The sequence below is a fragment of the Thamnophis elegans genome, chromosome 1, assembly GCF_009769535.1.
Source record: "Thamnophis elegans isolate rThaEle1 chromosome 1, rThaEle1.pri, whole genome shotgun sequence".
Classification (NCBI taxonomy): Eukaryota; Metazoa; Chordata; class Lepidosauria; order Squamata; family Colubridae; genus Thamnophis; species Thamnophis elegans.
In genome coordinates, this window is record NC_045541.1 from 42391427 (window position 1) to 42419068 (window position 27642).

Genomic DNA, 27642 nt, shown 5'->3' on the forward strand with positions numbered 1-27642 from the left:
GAAAGTCTGCATTTTTATAACTTCCTTTTATGCCAGAGACAGCATGTGAGGCCTAATAGTTAGTAAACTGCATTATGCATTCAGTACTTGCAAGTCTCAAAAAAACCTAATGCGCCAGGACATAGAAAAAGGGTTAAGAAGAAGGTTACTTTTCATCTTTTCTCTGTGTATCTGCTTTTGCTATTATTTCATGCAAATATATAGATTCAGAAAGTTATAAAGGAATTTAGGCGCTGCAGTGATGAGTTGAAGGAAAGCCAGGTTAATTTTCCCTCAAGGTTGTAAAGTTGGACTTCCTTTTGAGTCAGGTCTGTATTCGTTTACATACGTTTACAGATTTTGCCAGATTGATAATAGCCCTTGATGTTGACTGATGAATTAACTCGAGAGAGGGAGAGGGAGAGTGAGGGAGAGAGAGAGAGAGACAGACAGACACATCTTAAATATAATTCTGACAGATAATTTCAATGGGGTTCTGAATTATGGCATTAAGGGTTTGCAGTTTTTCAGATTCTGTGTAATTTAAGACTGATAGATGACCTATCAGCAAGGCACTTGATGTACATAGTGCATTAGATTTTACTATCAAAACATCAAACTTCTAGTATCCTGCATTTCTTCCTCAGTCCTCTGTATAATTAGTTTGGTGTGGTTTTATGCTTGTTATTATTTCAAAATGCCAATTTTATATTGTTCTTTTATTCTAGGTAATTTAAATACGTTTGTTTTAATTTGGCTAATTGTAATTTCAACTTTTAAGGAACTGCCCTAGTAAAGTGCAAAGAGTGAGTCTTAAGGGCCATTATTATATAAGGAAAAAAGAAAGCCCTATATACCTTTGCCAGAAAGGCAGGATATAAATCATAAAAATGCAATGATTATAGGTAACTATTATATCTTCAGGAATGAGACAGAGGCTCATGTCCGGTAACTCTGTAACCAATTTATTTTAACACAACTTGTAACAGTAACAGAAAACAACCAGGCAGGGTGCTGGTTTAACAATGTAGCAACAGAAGGATGATCTGTGTAGAGAGAGGCAGAGAAGCAGCTCCAGCTGGACTGGAGTGTTCATTTGCTCTGGTGCTGAACAACTGACAGTTTGAACGAGTCTGCCTTTTATAGTTCCGCAGACTCGCGCGCCTGACAGCCCGGCAACTGACAGGCGCGTCTGATTGGCTAAGACGCGCCTGGCTGCTGCCGAGCTGTCATTCGTAACAGCGAGGACTAACTTTTACTATACAACACTTCTTCCCCCCCAGCTGTGCGCATGCGTGATGTTTGCGCACGCGTAGTCTTGTAAGTATACAGGAGAACGGCGGACACGCCCCGAACGCCGCAATTGCATTGCAGGCGGATCATCGCAGTGATGTCCCTGTCTGAGCTCCTCCCCTCGGGGAGTGAAGCTCCAGGTGACGTCTGAAGGCAGAGGAACCCTGAATGGATGACTCCCACTGAATGGTAAGCTGGGCGAAGGGGGCGCGGCCGAGGATGTTGACGGCTTGTGACTAGGCCGGTAGGCGGCCTCTGGAAGGGAAAGGCTAGGTCTATGTTGGCCTAAACGTAATGGGTTGGGGTTTTCGACTCCGGATTGAGAAGCACTGCTGGGCTGTGATACTGAGCTAGGCTGGCCTGGATTGGAGAAGGCTGGAGAGTTGTGGTTATTTAACTGCGGTTGCGGATTCAGGTCTGGCTGAGAAACGGTTAAGCCAGGACCTTGCATGTCGGCTTGAGAATCATTTTTTGATGACCGTCGTTGTCTCAATTGATCCAGGTGTCTTCTCCAGGTTGATCCATCTGAAACTCGAATCCTGTAGGAAACGGGCCCTGTTATTACGGTTATAATTGCGGGCACCCATCTCGTCTCTCCTCCATAGTTTCTAGCCCAAACCAGGTCCCCAGGCTTAAAAGTGCGGGAGGGGGTTGGAGGCCCCAGGTTGCCAGACTGAATTCCTGAATAGACGGGATGCAATCTATCCAGGGTGGTCCGCAGGCGCCTGCCCATCAACATCTCCGCGGGGCTTTTCTGTGTCAGGGGACAAGGTGTGGAGTGCTGTGCCAATAAGTAAGCATCCACCCTTGCCTGCCAGTCTCCGCGGTTTAGACGGCCCAAAGCCTCCTTGGCAGATCTAACCGCCCTTTCCGCTCGGCCATTGCTGGCCGGGTGGTAAGGGGCAACCAGCGCGTGGCGGACCCCTTGCTCGGCCAGGTATGTCTGGAACGTTGTAGACGTGAATTGCGGGCCGTTGTCGGACACTACTGTGTCCGGCAACCCGTGGGTTGCGAACAATCGTCGCAAGGCTCGCACAGTACTGTCAGATGTGGTGGAGTGCATGAGCAATACTTCCACCCATCGAGAGTACGCGTCCACAACTATAAGGAAAGTCTGGCCATGAAAGGGGCCAGCGAAATCTATATGTATTCTAGACCAGGGACCCCGAGGCATCTCCCATTCCCGGGAGGGAAAGGAAGGAGGAGATGGTCGGGACTGCTGGCAGGTTTCGCATTTGGCGACCCAGGCTTCGATCTCTGCATCTAACCCTGGCCACCAAACGAAACTGCGAGCAAGGGCCTTCATTCTGCTTACTCCGGGGTGACTTTCATGGAGGCGTTGCAGAATCTGTTGTCGGAGGACCGTTGGGATGACCACACGGTCGCCCCACAGTAGGCAGCCTGAATGTATAGAAAGCTCCCACTGTCTGTTCTTGAAGTGCTTGAACTGAGGTGGTAACTCACCCGCAGGCCAGCCTCTCAGGACCCAGTTCAACAGCTGTGACAGTGTGGGGTCAGACCGAGAGTAGGCGGCCACATCGGTAGAAGTCAATGGCAATTCTAACTGAGCAATTGCCAGAACAGAACGGCAAGGAACCGCTTGATCTTCCGTGTCCGGAAGAGGGCAGCGACTAAGGGCATCTGCATGCCCTATTTGCTTGCCCGGACGGTAGCACAGGGCGTAAGAATACGCCGCTAAGAACTCCGTCCAGCGGGTCATCCTTGGGGACAGGATAGTAGGGGTTGGTCTATCACCAGCCAGTAGCCCAAGGAGTGGCTTATGGTCTGTGAATAGGGTGAAGTGCCGCCCGTATAGGTAGTCGTGAAACTTTTTGATTCCAGACACTGCAGCCAGAGCCTCCTTGTCAATCTGGCTGTAGTTCCTCTCAGCCGAGGACAGTGTTCTGGAATAAAAAGCTATGGGGGCTTCTGAGCCATTGGGCAGGACGTGACTCAGAACAGCCCCCAAACCGACGGGGGAGGCATCACATGCTAGAGTCAGGGGCATCTTGTCGCTATATTGCACTAAGACTGCCTCTGACGTCAGCAGGGATTTGACAGCCGCGAACGCATGCGCTTCGCGGCTGCCCCATTGCCAAGGCGCGGATCGGTCGAGCAACCGATGTAGCGGCTCGGCTAGTGATGCCTTGTGAGGGATGAAAGGCGCATAGAAATTTAGAAGCCCCAGGAACGATTGGAGCTGCGCCTTTGTACTAGGAGTGGGAGCGTTCCTGATAGCTGCCAATTTAGAAGGGGTAGGATGAATTCCCTGGGCATCAATTGTGAAGCCCAGGAAATCCACTTGGGGCACAGCAAAGAAACATTTGCTGCGTTTAAATTTAAGACCCGCGCCCCTGAAACGGTCGAGGACTTTCCTCAGTACTTTGATGAGGTCTGAGCGGCTGTCAGCAGCGATCAGGACGTCATCAAAGTAAGGTACCACTCCAGGGAGCCCATGGAGCAGACGTTCCATGAGGCTCTGGAAAATCCCCGGGGCAACGGAAACGCCAAATTGAAGGCGGCGACAACGGAAAGCCCCCCGGTGGGTGACGATGGTTTGGGCAGCCGCCGCATCGTCATCCACAGGGAGTTGCTGGTAGGCCTGCGCCATATCCAGTTTAGCGAAAATACGGCCCTGCCCCAAGGAATGGAGCAGGTGCTGTACAACAGGGACTGGATAGGGGTTTGCCTGAAGGCCAAGGTTGATGGTCGACTTGTAGTCGGCGCAGATCCTAATGGAGCCGTCGGCCTTCACCGCAATCACAATGGGGGTCTCCCAAGGTGAGTGGTCGACGGGCTCCAGTATGCCCTGCGCCACGAGCTTATCGAGCTCAGCTTCAACCTTTGGCCTTAATGCAAAGGGCACCCTGCGGGCCTTCAGTCTGATTGGTGCAACCTGGGGGTCCAAGCTAAGGGATATGGGGCTGCCTTTGTAATGGCCTAGCTGGCCATCAAAGATATCAGCATAGTCTGACAAGACTGCTGCTATGTCTGGGGGCGTGTCCGCAGTAGAATGAATCCCCTGAAGGGAGATACCCAAAGGAGAAAACCATTCTAACCCCAGAATTGCTGGTAAGGGTTTCTGAACAATTAAAGCAGGTAAAACAGCGCAAAACTTGCCATAAGAAACCCTCAAAGCATATGAACCAAGGATAGAGATATGGGAGCCTTGATAGTCTGTTAAAATTGCGTTAAGGGGTGACAAGTGACAACGTTTCACGTGGGGGCACAACATAGAAAAAGTGTCCCAAGAAAGAAGGGATTTTGATGAGCCGGAGTCCACTTCCATCTGACACGGCTTCCCTTCAATCAGTATTTTAATATTGATTTTGTCCGTACCCTGTGAGGATGAGTTGATGGAGGTGTCATGCAGGGACGAAGAAGCTTGATTGATGTTAAAGCATTCGTCTTGACGCTGAGCAGGTTTCTGCTGCTGCGAGCTCTTCGGCGGGGGTGGAGGAGGACCATATGGAGGAGGTGGCTCGATTGCTGCAGAAGGAGTAGGAAGTGAAGCCTTGCAGACATGGGCTAAATGTCCTTTCTTCCCGCAGCGGCGGCAAACCGCTGCCTTGAAGGGGCAATTAGCCCGGGCGTGCGCTCCGCCACAGCCAATGCAAGCAGAGGAGTTTGAAGGGAAACGGCTGATGGCTTGACTCTGTCGAGGCTGCTGATGGTGGGGTTGTGCTCCAAGTCTATCTACCTGAAGTTGTTGTAGATAGTCAGGCAGGGGGGCTAGCTCATCAATTAGATTTGTAATGTACGTTGGCTGCTGGAGCGGAGGAGGAGTTGGAACGGTTGAGGCTTGAGTGGCAGGTAACCCTCCAGCAACCGTCATCTGCGCGAGGTAGCGTTCTATTTCGTTGGAGGATGAATCTGCCAACTCCGCAGCGCGAGCCTCGTCTATGGCATAAGCTAATGTGACCTTAGGCTTGTCCAAAAGTCTACGCCTGAGAAAAATATCCTTTAGGCCACAGACGAATTGCTCTGCGAGATTTGCCTCAAGATCTGGGAACTCACACTGCGCTGCAGCAACTCTCAAGGCTTGCAAAAATTGATTTACCGTTTCTGCAGGCTTTTGGACTCGCCTGCGGTAAGCGAAGCGTCTGGCTATTTGAGATGGAGTAGGTGCGTAGTATGCCTGCAATCCGTCTGTTAGTTCTTGCCAGGTGAGGTCGTACACCGCTCTAGGGGCGGCAAAGGACCTTGCGGTGGCAAACATTTCTGGGCCACAAGCCGTAAGGAAGAACCCACATTTCCTCGCTTGAGACTGACCTTGACGGTTGTTAGCGATTAAAAAGCATTCAAACCGTTCAAGAAATGCCTCCCAGGTTTCACCTCCAACCCCAAAAGGGGCAAACATTGGCATTCCGGCCATAGCAGTTGGTTGGAGTGTAGACGATTTGACTAGAAGTGGCAGTTGGTTCCTTTTTCTTCTGGTTACAGGTCCCCAGTCCTCGTCGCCAGTATTATATCTTCAGGAATGAGACAGAGGCTCGTGTCCGGTAACTCTGTAACCAATTTATTTTAACACAACTTGTAACAGTAACAGAAAACAACCAGGCAGGGTGCTGGTTTAACAATGTAGCAACAGAAGGATGATCTGTGTAGAGAGAGGCAGAGAAGCAGCTCCAGCTGGACTGGAGTGTTCATTTGCTCTGGTGCTGAACAACTGACAGTCTGCCTTTTATAGTTCCGCAGACTCGCGCGCCTGACAGCCCGGCAACTGACAGGCGCGTCTGATTGGCTAAGACGCGCCTGGCTGCTGCCGAGCTGTCATTCGTAACAGCGAGGACTAACTTTTACTATACAACAGTAACCCCTGAGGATAGTTACACAGTTCTTTGTCCAACATCAAGGCAGAGGAGACACAAACACAGAAATTGTGAAACGTATTTCAGAGGCCCAGTTTTTACCTTCCGAGTATGCTCCCTTTTGTAACTCAAGAGATGAGAAAACGGAGTTTGAAGACTCTCAAGCTCATGCCCACAAGGGCAATATCTCTCTCCCTTTGCTTTCAAGCAGAGTTACTCTAAGGAGCAATCCCATCCAGACATATTTTTTTTTATTTTTACAAGTTCAGTTTTCCCTTCATATCTGTGTGATTAGAATAAAACATTGGGTATTCAAAACTTGACTTGTTTCGTTTGTAGTTGCATTAATGATGCTGGAGAGTGGGATGTAATGATTGCTGTGTATAAGTGGTATAGACATCAAAGGAGATCCGGTTTAAAGAACAGAAAGGAAGAAAGACCCCCGCCCCCTGCATCCTTTGGCCCAGGCTGCTGAATAACAGATGAGCACACTGCACATTTATAATTTATAACCTGAAAAATCATGGGGTAAATTTGTGTTCTACAGAGGGAAGAAGGCACATCCTTTCCACACTCGGTACTTGTTTATCTCTCTCTCTCTCTCTTTTTTAAAAAAAGTGAAAGACAGGGATTTGCATGATGCTTTCCAATCAGACAGATGATCTGTAAAAGGTACTACCATAGGATTTTAAGTGGCTGGCCATTTCTCACCATCTTTCCATTTCAATTGTAGTGCATATATTCTGGATTTTTTTCCCTCTCTTCTCCCTTTTAACCTGTTCCCTAATTTTAATCCACACTGCACAACTATTCCAACAATACAAGGAGAAAAATATCCTGTGAAAATATCTGTGTCATACATACCCTTTGAATGGAGTATTTAGCATTAAAATATTAGACACTGTTAGGCATCTTGTGGCTAATGATTAGTCATGTGGTTATAAGGACTATGTATCTGTAAGAATTTAAATGTCAAGTTTCATTTCATTTCTTATTGCTAAGGTACAAGATCCACACTATATTCTTCGCTTGCCCTTTTCAGCTACGTGCAAATGCTGTCTAATTATCAATCCTATTCTATTTACGGATGGAACTGCTAGCAGACTGTTATCATAGTATGTATTCAACAGTCCTATGAAAAGTTCTAAGTTTATTATTTGTTTGATTTTGTGAAAAACTTAAAAATAAGGGAAATGCAAATAGAAATATTAGCTATGGTCTTTTTTTAGGCTATTGAACATAGTTGGTGAAGTTAAGACTTCCTTTTGTAGACTCTTTCATTTTGGCCAATTTATCCTATAAGCCAATTTAAGGAGAAAGGAAGATAAATAGAGTAACCCTAAAATGTTACATTATATTATAATGCAATGACAAGCATAACTAGGCTACCTTGGCTGTGTTATATGAAAATGTCACAATTTTGAGTAGACTTTTTTTTCTCTTATCCTAGCTTTATTATTTTTTATAAATAACTCAAGGCAGTAAATATGTCTAATACTCCTTCCTCCTCCCATTTTCCCTACCACAACAAACCTGTGACATGGTTTGGGCTGAGAGAGAGCTACTGACTTTAAGTCACCCAACTGGCTTTTGTGTCTGAGGTGAGACTCCCCTCTAGCCTAGTGCCTTAACCACTAGACCAACCTTATCTTATATGAAAATATCACAATTTAAGTAGTTATTTCCCCACCACCAAATTCCCTTTCTCCCTCCATTTCATCTTTTCTTATATATTAATTGTTGTTCCCATTCAGTTAATGAAGAATGTTGGTAACTCACATTGTATTTATGAAACAAAAAGCAAGAAAACAAACTTAAGCCATTTTGCCGACCAAATCCAAGGTAATTCAGTACTGGTAGAGATCTGAAGACAAGGCCTCAGCTCGTGTCTCCCTTAAAGATTGATTTTTTTTTCCTTGTTAGTCTTTTATATTCCATTCAGTTGGGAATTCACCAATCTCTGAACATGTCCCTCTGTATTACCCCTCCAGGTCAAAACAAAAGGAGATTGAGTTCACTTTTATAACAAGATACAAGTTTTTTTGTGCTCGGAGTATGTGAAAGAGAAATGGCTATTATGCTGAGAATCCAATCAGGGCTTGTTGAATTCTAGGAAGCCTCTGGCATTTGTGAAGAGAGTGGTAATTTCATTCACTGAGAACTGGAGGAGGAAAAGCACGAGCTGCCCACAAAAAGAGTTGAAGACTAAATTAAATCTGAAGAAGAGCTCTTACCAAAGCTCCTCCCGCAAGGCTAATGAAGTTGAATTAAGGCTGTTAAATCAACTTGTGATTGCCTATCATTGCAGAGGACCCATATATTATTTCTATCAGCTGGATTTATGAGGTTCATTTCCATTAGAAGGGAGGAAGACAGCCAAAAATACTTTGGAGTAAATAACAGTTCAATCTTTCTGTTTTCCTTGGGAAATTTAACTGGAAACCAATGTATGCATGTTTGGATGATATCCTTCATGCTTATTATTATTCTGAATATATTTGAACGGTGAGAAATAGTAACACAATATTTTGCGGGTGGGTGGGATGAAAATTTGAATATGTTTTGAAAAGTGTTCAAATGGATTTAAGACAATGAATAAGCTCTTAATGCCCTTTCTAGGATACAGTTTCTGCTTTCAAGCAGATCTTAGCCCTTTCTTACTTTATCTTTCTTCATTTGTTGAACGAGCCTTGAAGGAGTGTAACTTTTGGCAACCCCCGGTGAAGGAATAATGCTAAATAACTTTCAATCGAAGAAGGAACAAACCAACAAATCTTTCTATCCAGGTAAGCAGCTAAAATTTCAGAAAACAAGACAGGTTTACTTTCTTACAAATATCATCTTTGGGATTAGAGCTAAGTAATTCTTGGAAAAACATCCATACACATGCAACAGGAAGCAACAAAAAGAGTTTCCAGATCATATTCAGCATTCACATTATTTCCCATTGCTGAAAAATATGCTAGGTGGAAATAGCTCAATCAGTGGATGTTTTTAAGAAGAGATTGGACAACTATTTGTCTGGAATTGTATACAAAAGGGGGTTGAACTAGAAGTCCTCCAAGGTCCCTTCCAACTCTGTTATTCTGTTATATCAATTTGCAAGACCAAACCTTTCTGGCCCTCCATAATTCTACATAGTGGCAGATTTTCCATTGGATGAGGAAGAGAAAGCAACCACAGTTTATTTACCTATCTGATCATTATAAGATAATATTAGAATGGGTGCCAGTACTTGGGTTTTTTTCTCCTTCAGTAAAAGATCTAGGGAATATGCTCCAATCCCAAAGCATCATTTTTGTCTTTAAATCCAAAATGCTCCCAGCACTATTGAAATTGTTTCTAATTTTATTTGAAAGTTCCTGCTCAATTTATCAGTCAGGAAACTGACTCTAAATATAATTATTTATGGTACAAACCATTATAATTCCTTTATGTATGTATGGTGAGGTCCTAAATAAACAAACAAGCCATTCCAATTGAAATACAAAACTTCCAATGTAAAAGCCACTTTTGTAACAGAAACTTAGGAAAGCTGAATTTTATGCAGACCCAATTGTAAAGTATTGTTATAGAACAAAAAGTGGTCACTTTTATGGAAACTTTAGAATGTGTTTATGCATTAAGGAAAGCACAGTTGCCTGTTGGGATTAACCCAAGTGATTTATGGAGAATGATATATGGGGCAATTTACTTCTTTAGTACAAACTACTTTGACAATTATGCTTTGTGCTATAGACATCACTCAATCTCGGGGTTAACTGAACTGGTTTCACAAAGTTCATGAAACTTACAAGTTTAAAAAATTATCCACAACACCCCATTTCCAAGTCAAATAGGTACAATTCTAAGAACCTTTTCACACAGCTGAGTTATAATATTTCCATCCATCTCTAAGTCAAGATAAAATGACCAAATGTGAACAACATGACACTTTCTTGCCTCTATTTCCGGTCACTACTAGTCACCTGATTTCCCTCCGAGGTAATGGGTGACAAGTCTAACATATTTTTATATACTGTCCTTTGATGGTGTTGGAAATGGGAAGAAATATGGCTGAAGAGCTATGTTAGGTGCACCTGGAAAAGTCTCAAAGGTTGTAGAAGGAAGAAAGCCTAAAACTCAGCCAGCACATCTCAGAAATGTGTGCACAATGATGCAGCAGTAAGTCACTAATTGTTTATTAACAATTTGACTCTTACAGCTATTGTCTGCTGAATATATAAACTTACACTCATTTTGTCTTTGATATGTAATCACATAGCTAGCCATACTTTTTAAACTATCCTGAAAAAGACTACACCAGTTTAAAAATAGATCTTTTAAAATGATCTTGCCTTCCTGTTTTAGTGTGCTTTAGAGCGTTACACTAACCCATTCAATTCTCTAGATAATTTGCAGCTTCCTTTAAAGACTTTCCCAGTCATACATTCTTACATATTCTGTAATAACTTCACAAAAGAGTTATGCGCTCTCCGAGTTATTGCCTATGCATTTCATAAACAGAGGAGCTATTGCTCACTGGTTATATTGAACCGAAGCGGATGGAAAATTTACACGTTGGGGACATAAAAGAGGTTTATTCGCTTCTATTAGTGGTTAATTGTCTTCAGCATAAAAAAATGATGTGTTTGATGACTCATTGCATGATTAAACATCCTGTGTTAACCTTAGAGGAAAGCAGATAGGTTTTTGTAGTAAGTCTACTTTGACAAGTAAACAATCAACACACTACTTTAAGGCATTTCTGCACTTCTTCCTTATCCTACCCCAAAGAAAGCAGGGACATAAAATGACATTAAGGAAAAATACCCCAATCAATGTCCAAAGATATTTCCGCTTCACATGAAGATAAGGATATACTAATTTTTGGAAGTGTGGTATGTTATACCTCTTTTCTGTAAGAGAACTGCTCAAATCTCTCAGAAAACAATCCCAAAGTTGTATAGATTCCATGTGCCATTTTTTAAAATTTTTAAATAGTATTTGATATGGCAAGCATGAAATATATGATCCACTACAACCATTCTCCTGATTAGTGTAATAGACTTTAAAAAAAACATCTTAGCCAAACATTTGAAAAAAAAAGAGAAGAGGGTCAGCTTTCATAAAGAGATTCTATGTTATATGAAAAGGAATATAATGATGAAACTTGGTGGAAATGGTGAACACTAGTGTGTTCGTGATTTAATGTAACAAAAGGATGTATAGTATTCCTTTCTCCCCATGTCTTCACTCAATATCTCAACCTCCTAAGTATGCTTCTCAAGTCCAAACCTTTACAGACCTGTGAGTGTAATGTGTAGTTTGTCCTTCATTCTCTTAATGATCCTTAATGATATATTCTAAAAAAAAAAACTGCTTGGACATTTGCCATTCAGTTAGAGAATGCACAAACTGAACCCTGCAGGCCTATTGTGTGCCTAGACTGGCCTAATAAATCACATCTCCCAAGACAATGTCCCATTAAACCTAATTAGCCAAAGGGTTTATTCCTAAACTGCTTCTTCTCAGGGGAAGTTTTAACTTTTGGTTTTGAAATGAGCTAGAGGCACTTAAAATGCTTTCCCTTCTTTATTTGGCAGCAAAAATTAGCTTATTCTGGAATGTAGTCAAGGGTGCTTTAAGAAGCTGGAGTAAAATGTGAAAAAAAAAAACCTGATGAGCATTTTAACATTATTTTACCACAAATGCATAAGAAATGGTTAGCCGATCAGCAGGCAAATTTGCTTTTTTTATGCAAAATCTTACTATAGCTGCAGTCTGAAATAAACTGCCTCTTGTTAGCAGAGTTTGTAAATGCGGTTAGAATTTGATTGTCTATGCTAGTTTTATATCTGCCCCCTTTTTAAAAAAAATAATTGGTGTTTGTTAGTGATAAGAAGAAATCTGAAAAAAGTTATGTTGCTATACACACTGAAATAAAACTTTTCATCTCATTTTTATATACTTTATGGATGTTACATTCTTTGTTACTGTTTTGAAAAGAAGCCAGGCATTTCAGCTCTCACTTGTCTTTTAAGTGGAGGCAAAAAGAGAAATTGTATTTATCAAAAACAGTGTTAGGAATATGCTTCCTAAACCATATAAAAGTCGTCTATTCTATTCTGAATCAAATCCTCCTTCAATTTTCCTTAATGCACTGCAAAGGTGGACTTGAGAGATTTTGTCCTGAGCATGTGGGAGGAAATACTGTACATAATTCATGATTGTGGGGAATAATATAAGAAATTTTAATTTTCCATTATATAGACTAGCATATAGCTTATGAACCACATATCCAAGGTATATGCTTAAATTTGCTTTTCAATCGTATTGCTGATAATTTCCCATAAGCCTTAATTTTCAAGAAAGGGCCTCTCTTTCGGATACCGGGACTGGCAAGAGAGCATTCAATACATTGTAGCATTTTTAGCCATCCTCAAGCCTCTATGAACAAAGAAAATAGTCAAGCTAATCTTGGGAAAGACTGAGAATGTCTCTAACTCAAATCTACTTTGATGTTTTTCCTCTCTCAAATGTTTCTTTCACTTGATAAATGTTCTTTTCTATGGCTGTGTTGCAATTCTTGTGAAATAAGAGAATTGATAGGGCAGGGAAGTCAAACTCTATTTCATTGAGGGCTGCATTAGGGTTGTTTCACATCAGGGGGCTGGGTGGGCGTGGCCAGGGTGGGTGTGATCAGCTCAATATCACTCATGTCAGAGGTGCCTGTGGTAGCCCGAACACTTTGCCAGCAAAAATGGAGCTCAGGAGCTCCTCCCTAGCTCCGTTTTCGCTGTTAGAGTCACCACGGGCCGATCCTTCATTGTTTCCAGGGCAGCCCCGTGGGCCAGATCTAAGCACCCTGTGGCCCAAATCTGGCCCACGGGCCTTGAGTTTGACACCCCTGCGATAGGGGAATATCAAATAAGTGAAACATGAGGGGGGGGGGTGAATGCTTAGCAAGTTTGGGTGACAATAAGGACTTAAACTAACTTTAAATATTTAGGTATGATATTAGATTATAGGCAGTCGGAAAACATGTGACCAGACTGGGCTTATCAACTGGGCCTGGAAAGGAATGATGTGGCGTAAACTGACAGGTGTAGGATGATTATAAAACTATGCTTTTACATTACTTGGGTGTGGCCTCTGTGTGTATTGAAATCCACCAGCCTTTGCAAATATTCATTAAAATTGTTTTATATTCCAACTACTTTGAGTTAGGAGTTTTACTCCTCATTTGTTGGTGAAATCTTCAAAGGCTTAGTCCCATGAAATGAACACAGAGGGCAAAAAAAAATATTATTTCCTGGCCTGGCTACCTCTGTGTGAAAGGGTTGCTATAGATTTATTTGCTTTACAAGTAGTCTTCAACTTACAAACATTCCTTTAGTGACCATTCAAAGTTACAATGGCACTGAAAAAAGTGACTTATGACCATTTTTCACACAACCATTGTGGTATCCCTGTGGTCATTGATCAAAATTTGTATGCTTTGCAACTGGCATGAATTTATGATGGTTGCAGGATCTTGTGATCATCTTTTGCAACAATGTTACTAATTTATTAAAAGAGCAATTAATAGCAGGAGGATATAGTTGGTAATGGTTTTCCCATTTACAATTATCAGAAAGATTCAAAATGGACAAAAAGTTTTATGGTATGAAGCAAACTTAGAAATAATTTAATTTGCTCCATATCAGTGTACTGATAGTGAACATACGATTGTTAAAATGTATAAACATTTGTTAAAATTTGAAATGAAGGAAGAACAGGTTAAAGAATATGCTGTATAGTAGAGTAAGAATCTTGTTTAGAATATACAGATTGAACAATGGAAAAACAGGTGGTTAGTTGAAATTTACACTGTGTTGATCTTAAAGATAATTTTTATAAAATGATACCTTGTTATTATACGACATCAGAGAAATTCTATAGAATGTATAAAGGTACTTCAAATGTATGTTGGAAATATAAACATCATTAAATAATATTTTATCATTCTTGGTGGACATGTAAAAAAAAAGCTAAAACATTTTGCATTCAAATACATATTTTGATACTAAGGATTTTAGAGGTTAATATTCAACTGAAGCCAGCACTCGTCTTATTAGGGCTAATGGATAAAGAGATAAAATAAAAGCCATGGAAGATTATTTCAATATATTATTACTGCAGCAAAATTATTATGTGCACAGAGATGGAAAGATTCAAACTACTCACTATGAGGGAATGGTTGATGGAATTGACAGATCTTGTTGAGATGGATAATTCATTTCTTTGATTAGAGAAATTTTCTACACTTATTGGTGGCTAGAAACCTCTAATGGACTTTTTGCACAACATGAAAAAAAGAACTTGTAATTTATGGTTTTGATGATTAGACAGGATGGATTATGGGACAGAGTATTATGAGGTAAGTCTAGAGAGGGAAGTTAAATATAATTGTAGTCATAAATTTGTGAAGAATATAGGAAATTACTATTTTTCTTTCTTTTAATTTTTCTACAATATTTTTTCTTGCACATTTTGCTTTTTTTTTTGCTTTTCTTCTTTTTCTTTACTTTGTCAGTTTGTATCAGTCTTTAAAAAAAGCAATAAGAAGCCTATAAGAACAATTTTTATTGGAAATTTTTGGTGAAAATATATTAAGAAAAACTAATAGAAAACAAAAAGTAAATGTGGGAGAAAAAGAAGAGAAAGATATATAAAGAAATGACTTCTGATCTTCTTTATACCAATTATAAATTTATTATCTCTCTTTAAGATTACATTACATGGTTCCCTTCTTCCCATAGTGAACCGTTTTCCATCAGCAAAACCATAAATCACCAACTCATTTTTTCTATTTTCAGCAGAGTCCAAATGAGGTTTCCAGTCTTTTATATGATACTTATTGTTTTGTCTATAATCAGGTACTATCCAATTTTCAGATATTCAAAGCAATGCAGATATTATGCTTCTTTCCCCCCTTTACATTGTGTGTGCTTAACTGATGAGAAGTGATCTAAAATTAGGCAGGAAGCCCAACTAATAATGAAGACATCAGGGTCCCCAAAGGTAATCAACAACTTGTAAAACTACTAGAGTTTTTATCAGCTCCTTAAACTCCCTGCTTAACAGAAGCTCTTCTGGGATATCAGGACTAACATTGCTTTGGGCTTCATTCCCTTTCCTGCATTAAGTCCTTCAGGGTGGTCAGCCACAGGCCAGTTGTTCTCTCTCTTACCCTAATGGCATGGGTGGATTCTCTTCACACAATGTGTCAAGCTCCAAAAAACAAGAAAGACAATTTGGGATTCTTCTAAGTGGTTTCCTTTATTGTTCCTTGCCTATAATTGGAAATCCTGCCAAATTAAAACAGACTACTTGCACTGTAAAACGTAGTCTTGGAACTACTAGGAAAGAGACATTGTCACCTTTTTTAGTCCCAAAACGAAACTGATGTTCTGACCTAGGCTTCCCCAGCAGCACAAAGCTGAGTCCTCGTCCCAATAAACCCCTTTTATTTAATTTACAGTGAATTCCTCTCCAGCAAAGTCCTGGCCCCAGTACTTCAAGATAGTTCACAATTTCCGACCTTTATCAGGCTTGGAGAGTGGCCAGGCTGATATCTTTCAGACACCACAATACTTGGCAAGAATGTAGGAATAACAAATTGTCTCCTGCAAACACTCCTCCCCTTTTGCTCCTCTTTATTCCTTATGGGAAGGCCCATTCAGCATCCACCTGTGGCTTTATTCCCAAGTCAACCCTTGTTCCTTAGCTGTTCCCTTCGTCTGGCAACTCTGTGCATGCGCACACTGGGAACAGGCTCCAGCTGTTCATCTGCCTCACTGGTGTCTGATTCCGAAGGCAGCTGATAACTGTCATACAGCCCTGGGCCCATCTCTGCCTCTGTGCAAAGCACTCATCAGAGCCTTCCCCAGACTCTGTGACTGGCCCATGTTCCTCCCCAACCTCCTCACTGTCTGAATCTACTGCCAGATCTGCTGGCCGCTGGCAGGCCACAACTGCCTTGTCTTTTGCCAGTTTTGGATGTGCTCCCTCTATTCCCTCACATTACAGGTAGTCCTTAACTGGACCAGGCTGCTTCTCCTAACACAGTCAACTATTAGCAAGTCAACACCCTCCACATCTATGGTAAAAAATAGACATAGTGGGGCTGCAATGATTAGAACGCAATATTACTGGCTAACTCTGCCCACAGCTAGCAGTTTGATCTTGCCGGGTTCAAGGTTGACTCAGCTTTCCATTTTTCCGAGGAGGGTAAAATGAGGACCCAGATTGTTGTGGGCAATAGGCTGACTCTATAAATTGCTTAGGGAGGGCTGTAAAGCACTGTGAAGTGGTATATAAGTCTAAGTAGTACTGCTTCCCAGAGAAAGCTCAAGCTTGCCAATCCTCCAAGTGTGACACAAGTGACTCAGTTGCAGCATAGCTATACTATACCTCAAGGGAAAGTCAAGAGTACTTCTTCAGAAGGAGCTACGCTTTGCCAATGTCATCTACCTGGCCTGGCATCCTAGTTAAGGGAGACGGGAGTGATCTTCCTTGGGAAGGACCACCTTTGGCAAATAGCTTTGCCAATGCTCTCGACACCCACCTGATCAAGGCAACAAAGCTTTGTCTCCCCAAGGATGAGTGAGTGACTATTTTTCAATGTCATGCCAAGTCTGTTTCCCAGAAGGGCAAATAGATAACTTAGGACTTCTAAAACTCTGAGAAATGTTTATTTTGAGGTTGGGATACAGCAACTGGTTTAGCACATCTATGCTGCTTTTTCCTCATCTCTGCTTGAAAAAATGTACTGCAGTGAGAATTAACCAGATGAAACTTAGCAGGGTTAATGTCCTCTAAAACAACTATCTCTGCTGTTTTCATCCCAGTCTGCCAAAAATGAAGCAGCTGCAGGCTTTTGGATGTTTTTACATTATAGCCTATGGACATATTAAAAAAAAACTGAATAAAGTAGCTTGAATTAAATCAGGTTGGTGTCGAATTTCAAACTCAAATCAAATCAGGACTGATTTGCAGAGGCCTCATATCTAGATCCACCTCACACATTATATAAATGTTGCCTCATCTATGGCCCTTCTTGATAACCTAGAGCTACGTTTCTATAATAAGATATTTCATATTAAATTCTAGGATGAGTGTTATTTTGTTTTGATCTTCTACCAAAATAGTCCCAAAGGTACTTTCCCAAAAGACAACTGGACTTACTTGGTTTTTTTTTTCTTTGAAAACATATTGTTTCTCATCCAAGAAGCTTCTTCAGTTCTAACTGATGAAGCACGTTTGGGACAACCATGACTTGGATGATTGAGAATCTCCATAGACATTCTACCAAAAAAGTTTGGTTAATGTTTTGGTGGCTTTAGATATATTAATAACCCTATCTTCGGACTCTGGAAAAGTACCTTCCTGTAGCAGCAGGAATGCCTTCTGGAATGAGATTTCTTCCAAAATTTGAACAGCTCCCACACTACTGAGATTTCAAAAGGATCTTGCCTTTGTCCAGACTTTTGAAGAGGAGGGTTGATACGCCTTGTGCCAAAGGTGCTTTTTTTCAAGACGTTCAACGACTCTCTAAAAGAATGCAAATGACCAGCTGTCTGCAAGGAGTACAAATCCTTACATTCCCCACCATCCAGTCAGAGCTGAAGAAGCTTCTTGGATGAGAAGTGAAACATCTTCAAAGAAAAACCAGAAAGTTTAGTTGCTTCTTGAAAAAAAGCACCTTTGGGACAACCGTGACCTGTATAACCGAGAATCTCCATAGACATTGATACCCCATTTCCTTTCTCTTTCTCTCTGCCATCGTTGTCCTTTTTAATACACACACACACACACACACACACACACACAGAGTGGGGCAAAAAAGTTTTTAGTCAATAGCAGTAGCAATAGCAGTTAGACTTATATACCGCTTCATAGGGCTTTCAGCCCTCTCTAAGCAGTTTACAGAGTCAGCATATTGCCCCCAACAATCCGGGTCCTCATTTTACCCACCTCGGAAGGATGGAAGGCTGAGTCAACCCTGAGCCGGTGAGATTTGAACAGCCGAACTGCTGAACTGCAGTCAGCTGAAGTAGCCTGCAGTGCTGCATTTTAACCACTGCGCCACCTGGGCTCAGTTAGTCAGCCACCAATTGTGCAAGTTCTCCCACTTAAAAAGATGAGAGAGGCCTGTAATTGACATCATAGGTAGACCTCAACTATGAGAGACAAAATGAGAAAACAAATCCAGACAATCACATTATCTGATTTGGAAATATATTTTTTTTGCAAATTATGGTGGAAAATAAGTATTTGGTCACCTACAAACAAGCAAGATTTATGGCTCTCATAGACGTGTAACTTCTTCTTTAAGAGGCTCCTCTGTCCTCCACATTACCTGTATTAATGGCATCTGTTTGAACTTGTTAGCAGTATAAAAGACACCTGTCCACAACCTCAAACAGTCACACTCCAAACTCCACTATGGTGAAGACCAAAGAGCTGTCGAAGGACACCAGAAACAAAATTGTAGACCTGCACCAGGCTGGGAAGACTGACTCTGCAATAGGCAAGCAGCTTGGTGTGAAGAAATCAACTGTGGGAGCAATAATTAGAAAATGGAAGACATACAAGACCACTGATAATCTCCCTCGATCTGGGGCTCCACGCAAGATCTCACCCCTTGAGGTCAAAATGATCACAAGAACGGTGCGCAAAAATCCCAGAACCACACGGGGGGACCTAGTGAATGACCTGCAGAGAGCTGGGACCAACGTAACAAAGGCTACCATCGGTAACACACTACACCGCCAGGGACTCAGATCCTGCAGTGCCAGACGTGTCTCCCTGCTTAAGCCAGTACATGTTTGGGCCCGTCTGAAGTTTGCTAGAGAGCATTTGGATGATCCAGAAGAGGATTGGGAGAATGTCATATGGTCAGATGAAACAAAAGTAGAATTGTTTGGTAGAAACACAACTTGTCGTGTTTGGAGGAGAGAGAATGCTGAGTTGCATCCAAAGAACACCATACCTATTGTGAAGCACGGGGGTGGCAACATCATGCTTTGGGGCTGTTTCTCTGCAAAGGGACCAGGACGACTGATCCGTGTACAGGAAAGAATGAATGGGGCCATGTATTGTGAGATTTTGAGTGCAACCCTTCCATTAGCAAGGGCATTGAAGATGAAATGTGGCTGGGTCTTTCAGCATGACAATGATCCCAAACACACTGCCCGGGCAATAAAGGAGTGGCTTCGTAAGAAGCATTTCAAGGTCCTGGAGTGGCCTAGCCAGGCTCCAGATCTCAGCCCCATAGAAAACCTTTGGAGGGAGTTGAAAGTCTGTGTTGCCCAGCGACAGCCCCAAAACATCATTGCTCTAGAGGAGATCTGCATGGAGGAATGGGCCAACATACCAGCAACAGTGTGTGCCAACCTTGTGAAGACTTACAGAAAATGTTTCACCTCTGTCACTGCCAACAAAGGATATATATCAAAGTATTGAGATGAACTTAGCAAGTATATTTAAGAATGCCTCCCTCTCTCTGTATATGTGTTTTGTGTGTGTGTGTGTGTGTGATGGATATGCTTTCCCACCCAAGCTTTATTTAAGATTGCATGATGGGGATCAGATCCTTGAAAACATTGCTGAGCCGAAGCTTACAATCACAATTATTTCAACAGTCTGCAGATTTTAGAACTCTAGAATATAATGTGTCTGGTGTGTTATATTAGAATGGTGAGAGCAATACTGATCACAGATTTCTCAATTGCCTTACATTTCCTATCTTCCGCCCTTTGTTTTGTCTATGCTATTTACACCTATCAACTATCCACCATTATCTCAGAAGTGATCCAAAGAGTTGTAAAACAAAACCAAGGTTTTAAATATATTAATACTCAGAACATTTTCAGTCTTCTATCCTTCTGAGGTCGATAAAATGAGGACCCAAATTGTTGGGGGACAATATCCTGAAGTTGTGAACCTTTAAAGAGGGATGTAAAGCACTATGCATTTAAGCATATAAGTCTAAGTGCTCTTGCTATACATGGTTTTACCTTTGGAATAATGTGAAAATAGTGTAACAATTTTCAAAAGCAAGACAAATGATATTAGGGATTGAGAATGCATCCCAATTTATCTTGATAAAACTTAATAAGTTTTAGTGCCCTTTATTAGTGAGAAGAATAAGGATTCATATGGCTACACTGATTGCACTTGTAATTTAATAAATTTCAGATGAATAACTTTTCTGAAATATCAATAATATGAAAGAGGGATTTTCAAAAAAATCTCTATGGCAATAGGAAATGTTACCCTCATGTGAGCCACAATGTGAAAAAAGTGATTAAACAATTTAAATGACAATAGAGAGTTCATGGGGAAGAGGTATTTAATTATTTCTCGAAGAGATCACTAAAAGAAAAAAGAAATGAAATCATCTTCCCCATTTATACATTGGAATGAACCTGTCTGGCCACTGGGTGTCATCCTTGATTCAAATGAGGATTAAAGACTTTTCGGAAGCAGCATATGTATCACTAACAGCTTCCACAGCAGTTAAATTCTACTCGATTTGATTATACGGCATATAGCAAAATGTTCTGCATTTAAATCAGCTACAAAATGGAATACTATGACGTAGACAAATTCAGTTTTGTCTCAGTGCCTTACTGGGTGACCCAATGATATTCAGTGGAAAATAAAAAGAAACAGATGACAAAAGATCTTGAACATTAGGAACTAATATGCCAAATCTGAAAACCGATCTTTTATCCATAAATAAACACTAAACAGGCTAATTTGGAAGACTGCAACTATAAACCATCTTAACTTCATTCGCTTCCACCCCTCTACAGTTGACTTTTGTGATGTAATTCTCTGATATATTAAGACTGCCTAATGCAGGTTATATAACATTGATGGCACCATAACACTGTTCTGTATGTGAACAATCGTATTTATTGATTGAATTCTGCCACAAGAATGGATAAAAGGTCATTCCCCTTTGTAAACCTAGAACCAAAACAAAAAAGTCTATACACTGAAAGAGCAGGGCATTGATCATTTACGCTAATGCTGTAGATCCCAGGATTATCTCTCCCCCGATTCTAAAGCATTCCTTCAATTTGCTATTAGGCAGCATAAGAAACTTGGAATCTGAAAAAAAAAAAACAACCCACTTCTTTCTCTACCATCCCTCAGCATTCTACTGAGCATTAAATCTGGATTCAGCCCTTTGTATTTCATTACATTTTGTTTTCTGTATGGATGACCTAGTTTTGTTTGTTGAAGATTACACATGCTATATCTGCAATCCCGTGATTGGCATTACTGTAGTTTAAAAAACATGAGGGGAAAAAAAATCTTGTTGCTGAAAGCTAGTTTCCTATATATAGCGACAAACTTTTACTTCTTCTGCCAAATTCTCTTGGGATTCTATAATCAGAAAGACTAGTACCTCTTACAACCTATTCTCCACGGAGTATTGTAAGTATCATAACCGCAGGACTGAATAGCTGCTCTCACATTAAGGCTATAAGGAGAATTTATCATGCAAAATAATAGATTTCACAGGGAGAGGGAATGTGCAAATTTCAGAAGTTATCCTATAAATTATGTTTCAGTATGATTTATGCCATGAATGTTTAGACTACCATGTAAATACTACAACCCTACATCACAAGTTGGGGAGCAAAAGAAATTCTTTCCTGTTTTTCTTCTTGATATCAGGGGATTATATTTCAGGTAGGAGCAGGACAAATACTGGAACACTCTAACCCTTTCTGTCATTCGAATGTTTATTTCTGCCTCACTCCCAGTGACTTTGCTATTCTTTTTACTCACTCACAGGAAAATAATGGGTTATGTTATCCCGGAACAAGGCTTTAGAGAAGCAGGAGATGCTAGCACATCTTTTACTATAGCTATAATTTCCTGGTTGTGTGCAAATGTACGTCAGGTGTGCGGCTTTTTAAACTCCATCATACTAGATCACAACAACCTCAAGGCAGCAGGCCGTCTTTCTCCCTTGTGTTCTACAAAACAAAGAATCTCTGTGACTTTTGCCCATTCTTTTTTCTTCCCACACTCATTTCACCCCTACAATTTGAAACATGAAACATATAGCACACTTCTATCAAATACATTTGGAAATTTATTTATTTATTTAGCATATGGCACATGTTAGCCAGGGAATAGGCAAACTTTCCTGTCCCTACGTGATTTATTCGCTCACAGATATCCAACCACCGAGCTGCCAACCTCAGCGGAGCGCAAGCTCAGGGTCTTACCTTGTGAGCCACCATAGCCCTCACACATTCGTAAAGTGGGGCTTCTGATCAGTGGTGGGTTTCCACATTTTTTACTACCAGTTTGCTTGCACGTGATGCTTCTATGCATATGCAGAAGCGTCTGGGTGAGTGGGCAGAGCCTCCCGCCTCCACTACTACTGGTTCGGTCAATCTGGGCTGACCCGGGAGCAACCCACCACTGCTTCTGACCTTCAATTCCAGGAACACAAACTTAATGGGGGGGGGAGCTAAAATTCTTGTTACATTGCAGTTTGGTTATCACAACTATAATCTTCACAAATGAAGTCCCATTAAACAAAGAGTTATTTAAGGAAAAATGAAAGACTATATTAACTGGTGAATCTTCCCACCTCCTCCACATAGTCTATATAGAATAGAGAAAGTGGTCTTCTTGATCAAGTACTTCTGCAACAATTGGCACCTACTGCCCTTTAGTTCAAACCAGATGAATAACAAGCTTGATTCTTCATGGTAAGAAAACAACACACTGATTAGCAATGTACTGTACACAGGCAGACCTCACTTAATGACCTCTTGTTCAGTGACTGTACAAAGTTGATGGTGCTAGGAACGAGTGGAACTTACGATTGGTCCTTGGAGATCCAGACATTGCAGCATACCCATGTGATCACAATTCAGGCCCTTGGCAACCAGATCGAACTTACAATGGTTGCAGTGTCCTGCAGTTACATAATCTTCATTTGCAACTTTCCCTGCTCATTTCCCAGAAAAAAAATCAACTGGGAAGCAGGCAGGGAAGGTCATAAATCACTTTGGTTAATTCTCCTGCGCACCCAGCCCCCTGGTCTTCCTGAGCACTGCACCACACCCTCCTTTCCATGGCTTTCCTACACTCACGTGGATCCATGCCCTCCTTTCTTCAGCCTCCTTAAAGTCACAAGCACCCATACCATCCTTTCCTCAGCCCTCCCATGCTTGCATTGATCCCTCCTTCCCTTGGCCTTCGTGTGGTAGTGCACATCTATGCTCTTGCCTCCTTGGTTTTCCTGTGCTTGAGCTGCAAGACAGCAACTCACATGCTGCTTGCATCAGGCTTCCTCCATGTTTGTGTGGCAACGCCACACTCCCTACAGGCTTCCTCCATGTTTGTGTGGCAACGCCACACTCCCTACTTGAGACTCTTCACTGCTTTTCACTTAATGACCCACATACATCTTGGAGTTACAATGGCAATCTGACTGCCTGGACTGCTGTTGTTAAGCAATGCAGTCAAGTGATGTTGTGCTTTACAATATCATGAGCAATGACAATCACTGTGATCCCAATTGCCATCCTAACCTGAAGATGTGCAGAAGAGAAGAGTTATATTAAGAGTTATATTATTATATTAAGCATACAGAGTTATGTCTCTCTGATTCTCTGTATTAAAATGCTCAAAAGGCTTTGATCTTCCTGCAACTGAAAAGTGATATGAATTTATCTGAATGCTTGAGCATCACATCGTATTGTGTAATCACAGGATCATTCCAGAAAGTTCTACATTCCTTTACAGTGATTTTGCAGGGTAGGAAACTTAAGTCTCCATTCATATCTTTCTTCTCTGTGCAAATTTCTTAGAACAATACTGTGATTGTGTAATGTTTCATGATCGCTTGACTATTTCAGAAAATGCTTGTTTTCAACTTGTGCAAAGACAGTCTTTTACTACTGCGAACATGTGCAAGATATACTAAGTATGTGTGTGTGTCTGAGAGAGAAACCGACAGATAAATTCTATCACCATTTCAAAAATGCAGTTTTTGAAAAAAACAAAAAGTTGTGATTTGATGTTAATGCCTTATTTACTGCAGTAGAGAGAATCAGAAGTCAATGTTTCCTTTTATTTTTTTCCCTACCCTTCCTCAGTTCTCTTCCCCCTCTTCCACCCCACTGTTCTCCTATTTACTTTTGTATTTTGTATCTTATTTTATCTTATAAGTCAATAAAAACATCAAACCTAAAAAATGCAGTTTTTAAAGAAATGCTTCCATTCTTCGTTCAAAAGGCAGAAAAATATGCCCCCTTCATAGGACCATATCATAACCCATGCAAATGTGTGGTTTATATTTATCAACACTTTTATAAGTAGAAACCAAAGAATTCAGCAAAGGTTAATATTACAACATATTGTCTAGAATGATACTTACGCTGGTTTCATAGTCTTGGAATGTTTCTCATGAATGTAAGCACCGGCTAGACCCCCAGCTCCAGAATTCAGGTACTGCAAGATGGAATTCCTCATTTAAACATCCTCTTGATTTCATCATTCAAGGAAAGCAAAACAAGGGTTTTTTCTGTTTTGGAGAGTACTGTCATTTTGTGATGTAAATGTGACCCAAATAACTATGAACCGAGGACCCTTAAAATAGGTCGTTGCTGTTCAGGTGTCCAACTCCTTGCCATCCCACGGACCACAGTACACCAGCCCCCCCACCCCGCGTCCTCCACTGTCTGCTGGAGTCCTGTCAAGCCCATGCCGATTGTGCTGATGACATTATAGCAATAGCACTTAGACTTATATACCGCTTTACAGTGCTTTACAGCACTCTCTAAGCAGTTCACAGAGTTAGCCTTTCGCCCCCAACAATCTGGTCCTCATTTTACCCACCTCCAAAGGATGGAAAGCTGTCAATCTTGAGCCTGGTGAGATTCGATCTGCCAAATTGCTGGCAGCCAGTGATAAGCAGAAATAGCCTGCAGGACTGCACTTTAACTACTGGGCCACCGTGGCTCTTATATCTAATCACCTCATCCTCTGCAGCTACTAATAATTGTTCTTCACTCTTTTCCAGTAGCATACTGGGCACTTTCCAACCTGAGGTGTCATATCTTTTAGTCTTTTGATACCGTCCATGGGCTTTTCTTGACAAGGATACTGGAGAGGGTTGCCATTTCCTTCTCTAGTGGACCATGTTTATCAGAGAGCTCTCCACAATGACCTGTCAGTCTTGGGTGGTCCTGCATGGCGCAGCTCATAGCTTCTTTGAGCTTCCCCATGACAAGGCAGTAATCCGTGAAGGGACTGTCTATTCAATTTATAGCCTTTCTTTAGATTGAGAAAGAACATTTAAAATGTATCCTTCAAATTCTACTGTGCATCAGTAGAATTTTTGTTTCATACTAATTTATGGAAAGTTCTCTCACTCTCATTTTTGGACTCGTACTGCTACTTTTTATCCATTTTTTACTGATAAATCATTTTATCTAAGTGCACTATTCATTATCTACTTAACATGTAAAATATACTGAAAGTTGTGTGAAATAAATAATGGGTTATCCCAGTGGTGAAATTCAAAATTGCTTGGTGGGCGTAGCAGGGGAAGGATATTGCAAAATCTCCACTCTCACCCCACTCTGGGGCCAGCCAGAGGTGGTATTTGCTGGTTCTCCAAACTACTCAACATTTCTGCTACCAGTTCTCCAGAACCTGTCAGAACCTGCTGAATTTCACCCCGGGTTATCCTCTCTGACATGTTCCATGTTGGTTCTGAGTTTGTGCAAGAGCAACTGAAATTAATTACTACTAATTATTTTGAATGATAAATATATGCTCACCTTATAAGAACACCAGCAAGCAAAGTCAACTCCCCATTCGTGTAAATGTAGTTCTACATTGCCAACAGCATGGGCCAGGTCAAATCCAACAAAGCAGCCCTTTTAGACAAATAGATGTCATCATGTTTCTTTACATTTTTACTGAACTTTTTAAAAAAAATATACTCTTTTACTTCTACACAATGGTTAAGAATTTAAATATTTAAAAACAAACATATTAGACTTGATGACCTGAACTTAGAAACAGATGAGGTCATGTTCCAAAGTGGTTTTTTCCCCCTAAATGGCAACAACATTTAGCTTCTCTGAACCTAATACATGTTATTTTATTGACTTGGGAGTCTATGTTGAAAGAAAAATCTTTTTTAATATAATAGTCAGTCGCCCCCCATTCCCCCAAAAAGCTATATAGGTTACCTATCTTACATCTGCCTAATTTTCATGGATCCTAAAAACATGTTTTTCATTTATTTTGAAATATTTCCAGCATTTCCATATTGTGAAAACATGTTCACCCCAAATTGGAAATAAATTAAGAGAAGTATCTTAAAAAGGGTTAAAATTCAGTTTAGTATATTTTTTCCCATGACTTCTATACACATTTCACTTCTGAAACTGAAAGATCATGTAAGACACAAACTATGGTTTATTTATACAAATTGCCACTTGATGGCAGTATGTTTAAATAAAAAAATAGCAGCCGAAAAATAAAATGTTGAAAAATATAGTACATTTCTTTGTATGGACTGCACACTGAAGAATATTTTACATATTTTTTTAAAAGCCTTTATAAGTATGGTGGAAGGATTAACAGCAAGGGCATAAATTCTCAAATCTTTTCTCAAATAAGAACACAAAGACTTAGGAAACTTTGGCTTCTGTCTTTTTCTCCATCTAAATTATTAAAGCCGTATTTCAATATATTAACTCTACTTGGCTGTATCTCCCTCTCTGAAATAATTGCATTTATAAGTGCAACATGCTAATTCTAATGAAGCCACTAATGAGGCTGCCAGCACAGAAAGTCCTTTCAGGGTGAAAGGACAAACTTGCAGACTGTGTAAGTTTCAAAATAAAGCTGAAAATGATAGATTAAAAAAAAAAATACAAGTAGGAAAATTAAACACTGCTGTGTGCTACTAATGGATTTTTTTTTAAAGCCAGAATCCTTTGCCATCAAGGGAATGGCAGGTTTTTTTTCCAGGTTAGTGGTATCTCATAGAGATGGATTCCAGTGGGTTTTCAACCCCTTTTTATTTTTTGGGGTGGATGGGAACTTTGTGGATATTAAAGGTAAGGAACATTGAGTGCTGAATGTCTGAAATGCTTCATATTGCCATTCTCATCCTTCTATTTACAAACCTTGCTGCTGAAATGCCAGCAACATTTTGTTTGCTTTAATGGTGGTGGTTGAACTTCTATTGGTTCTATCCTTAAATTTGCCTTGGTATTAATTGAGACATTAACTACTGAAGAAAGAGACACTGAAATCAATCAATCAATTTATTTGACCTTGCATTAAAATAGAAGTATTTGGAATGTATCAAAAGAATATTTAACAATGGAGGAAACCTCAGAATTAATAATAATATTTACCAATAGCTCATATGGAATAGATTTGTTAGTCACTAGGCAAGAAAATTCATACAAAATTTAACATAGTTCACGTCAGGATTAAATTGAGCCAGGCTATTTGTTAAATA

At 40.7% G+C, this 27642-nt stretch overlaps 1 protein-coding gene across 4 annotated transcripts in view; it reads right to left on the reverse strand.

Moving 5' to 3' along the window:
• The window catches only part of KYNU (kynureninase), a 146464-nt gene that overhangs the window by 8153 nt on the left and 110669 nt on the right, over positions 1-27642 (reverse strand). For all 4 annotated transcript variants that reach the window (XM_032211771.1, XM_032211754.1, XM_032211779.1 and 1 more), the window contains 2 exons: positions 25940-26038; positions 24532-24605 (listed from right to left, as the gene is read on the reverse strand). In XM_032211771.1, coding sequence (XP_032067662.1) covers positions 24532-24605; positions 25940-26038 — 173 coding nt within the window. The remainder of the gene's footprint in view (positions 1-24531; positions 24606-25939; positions 26039-27642) is intronic.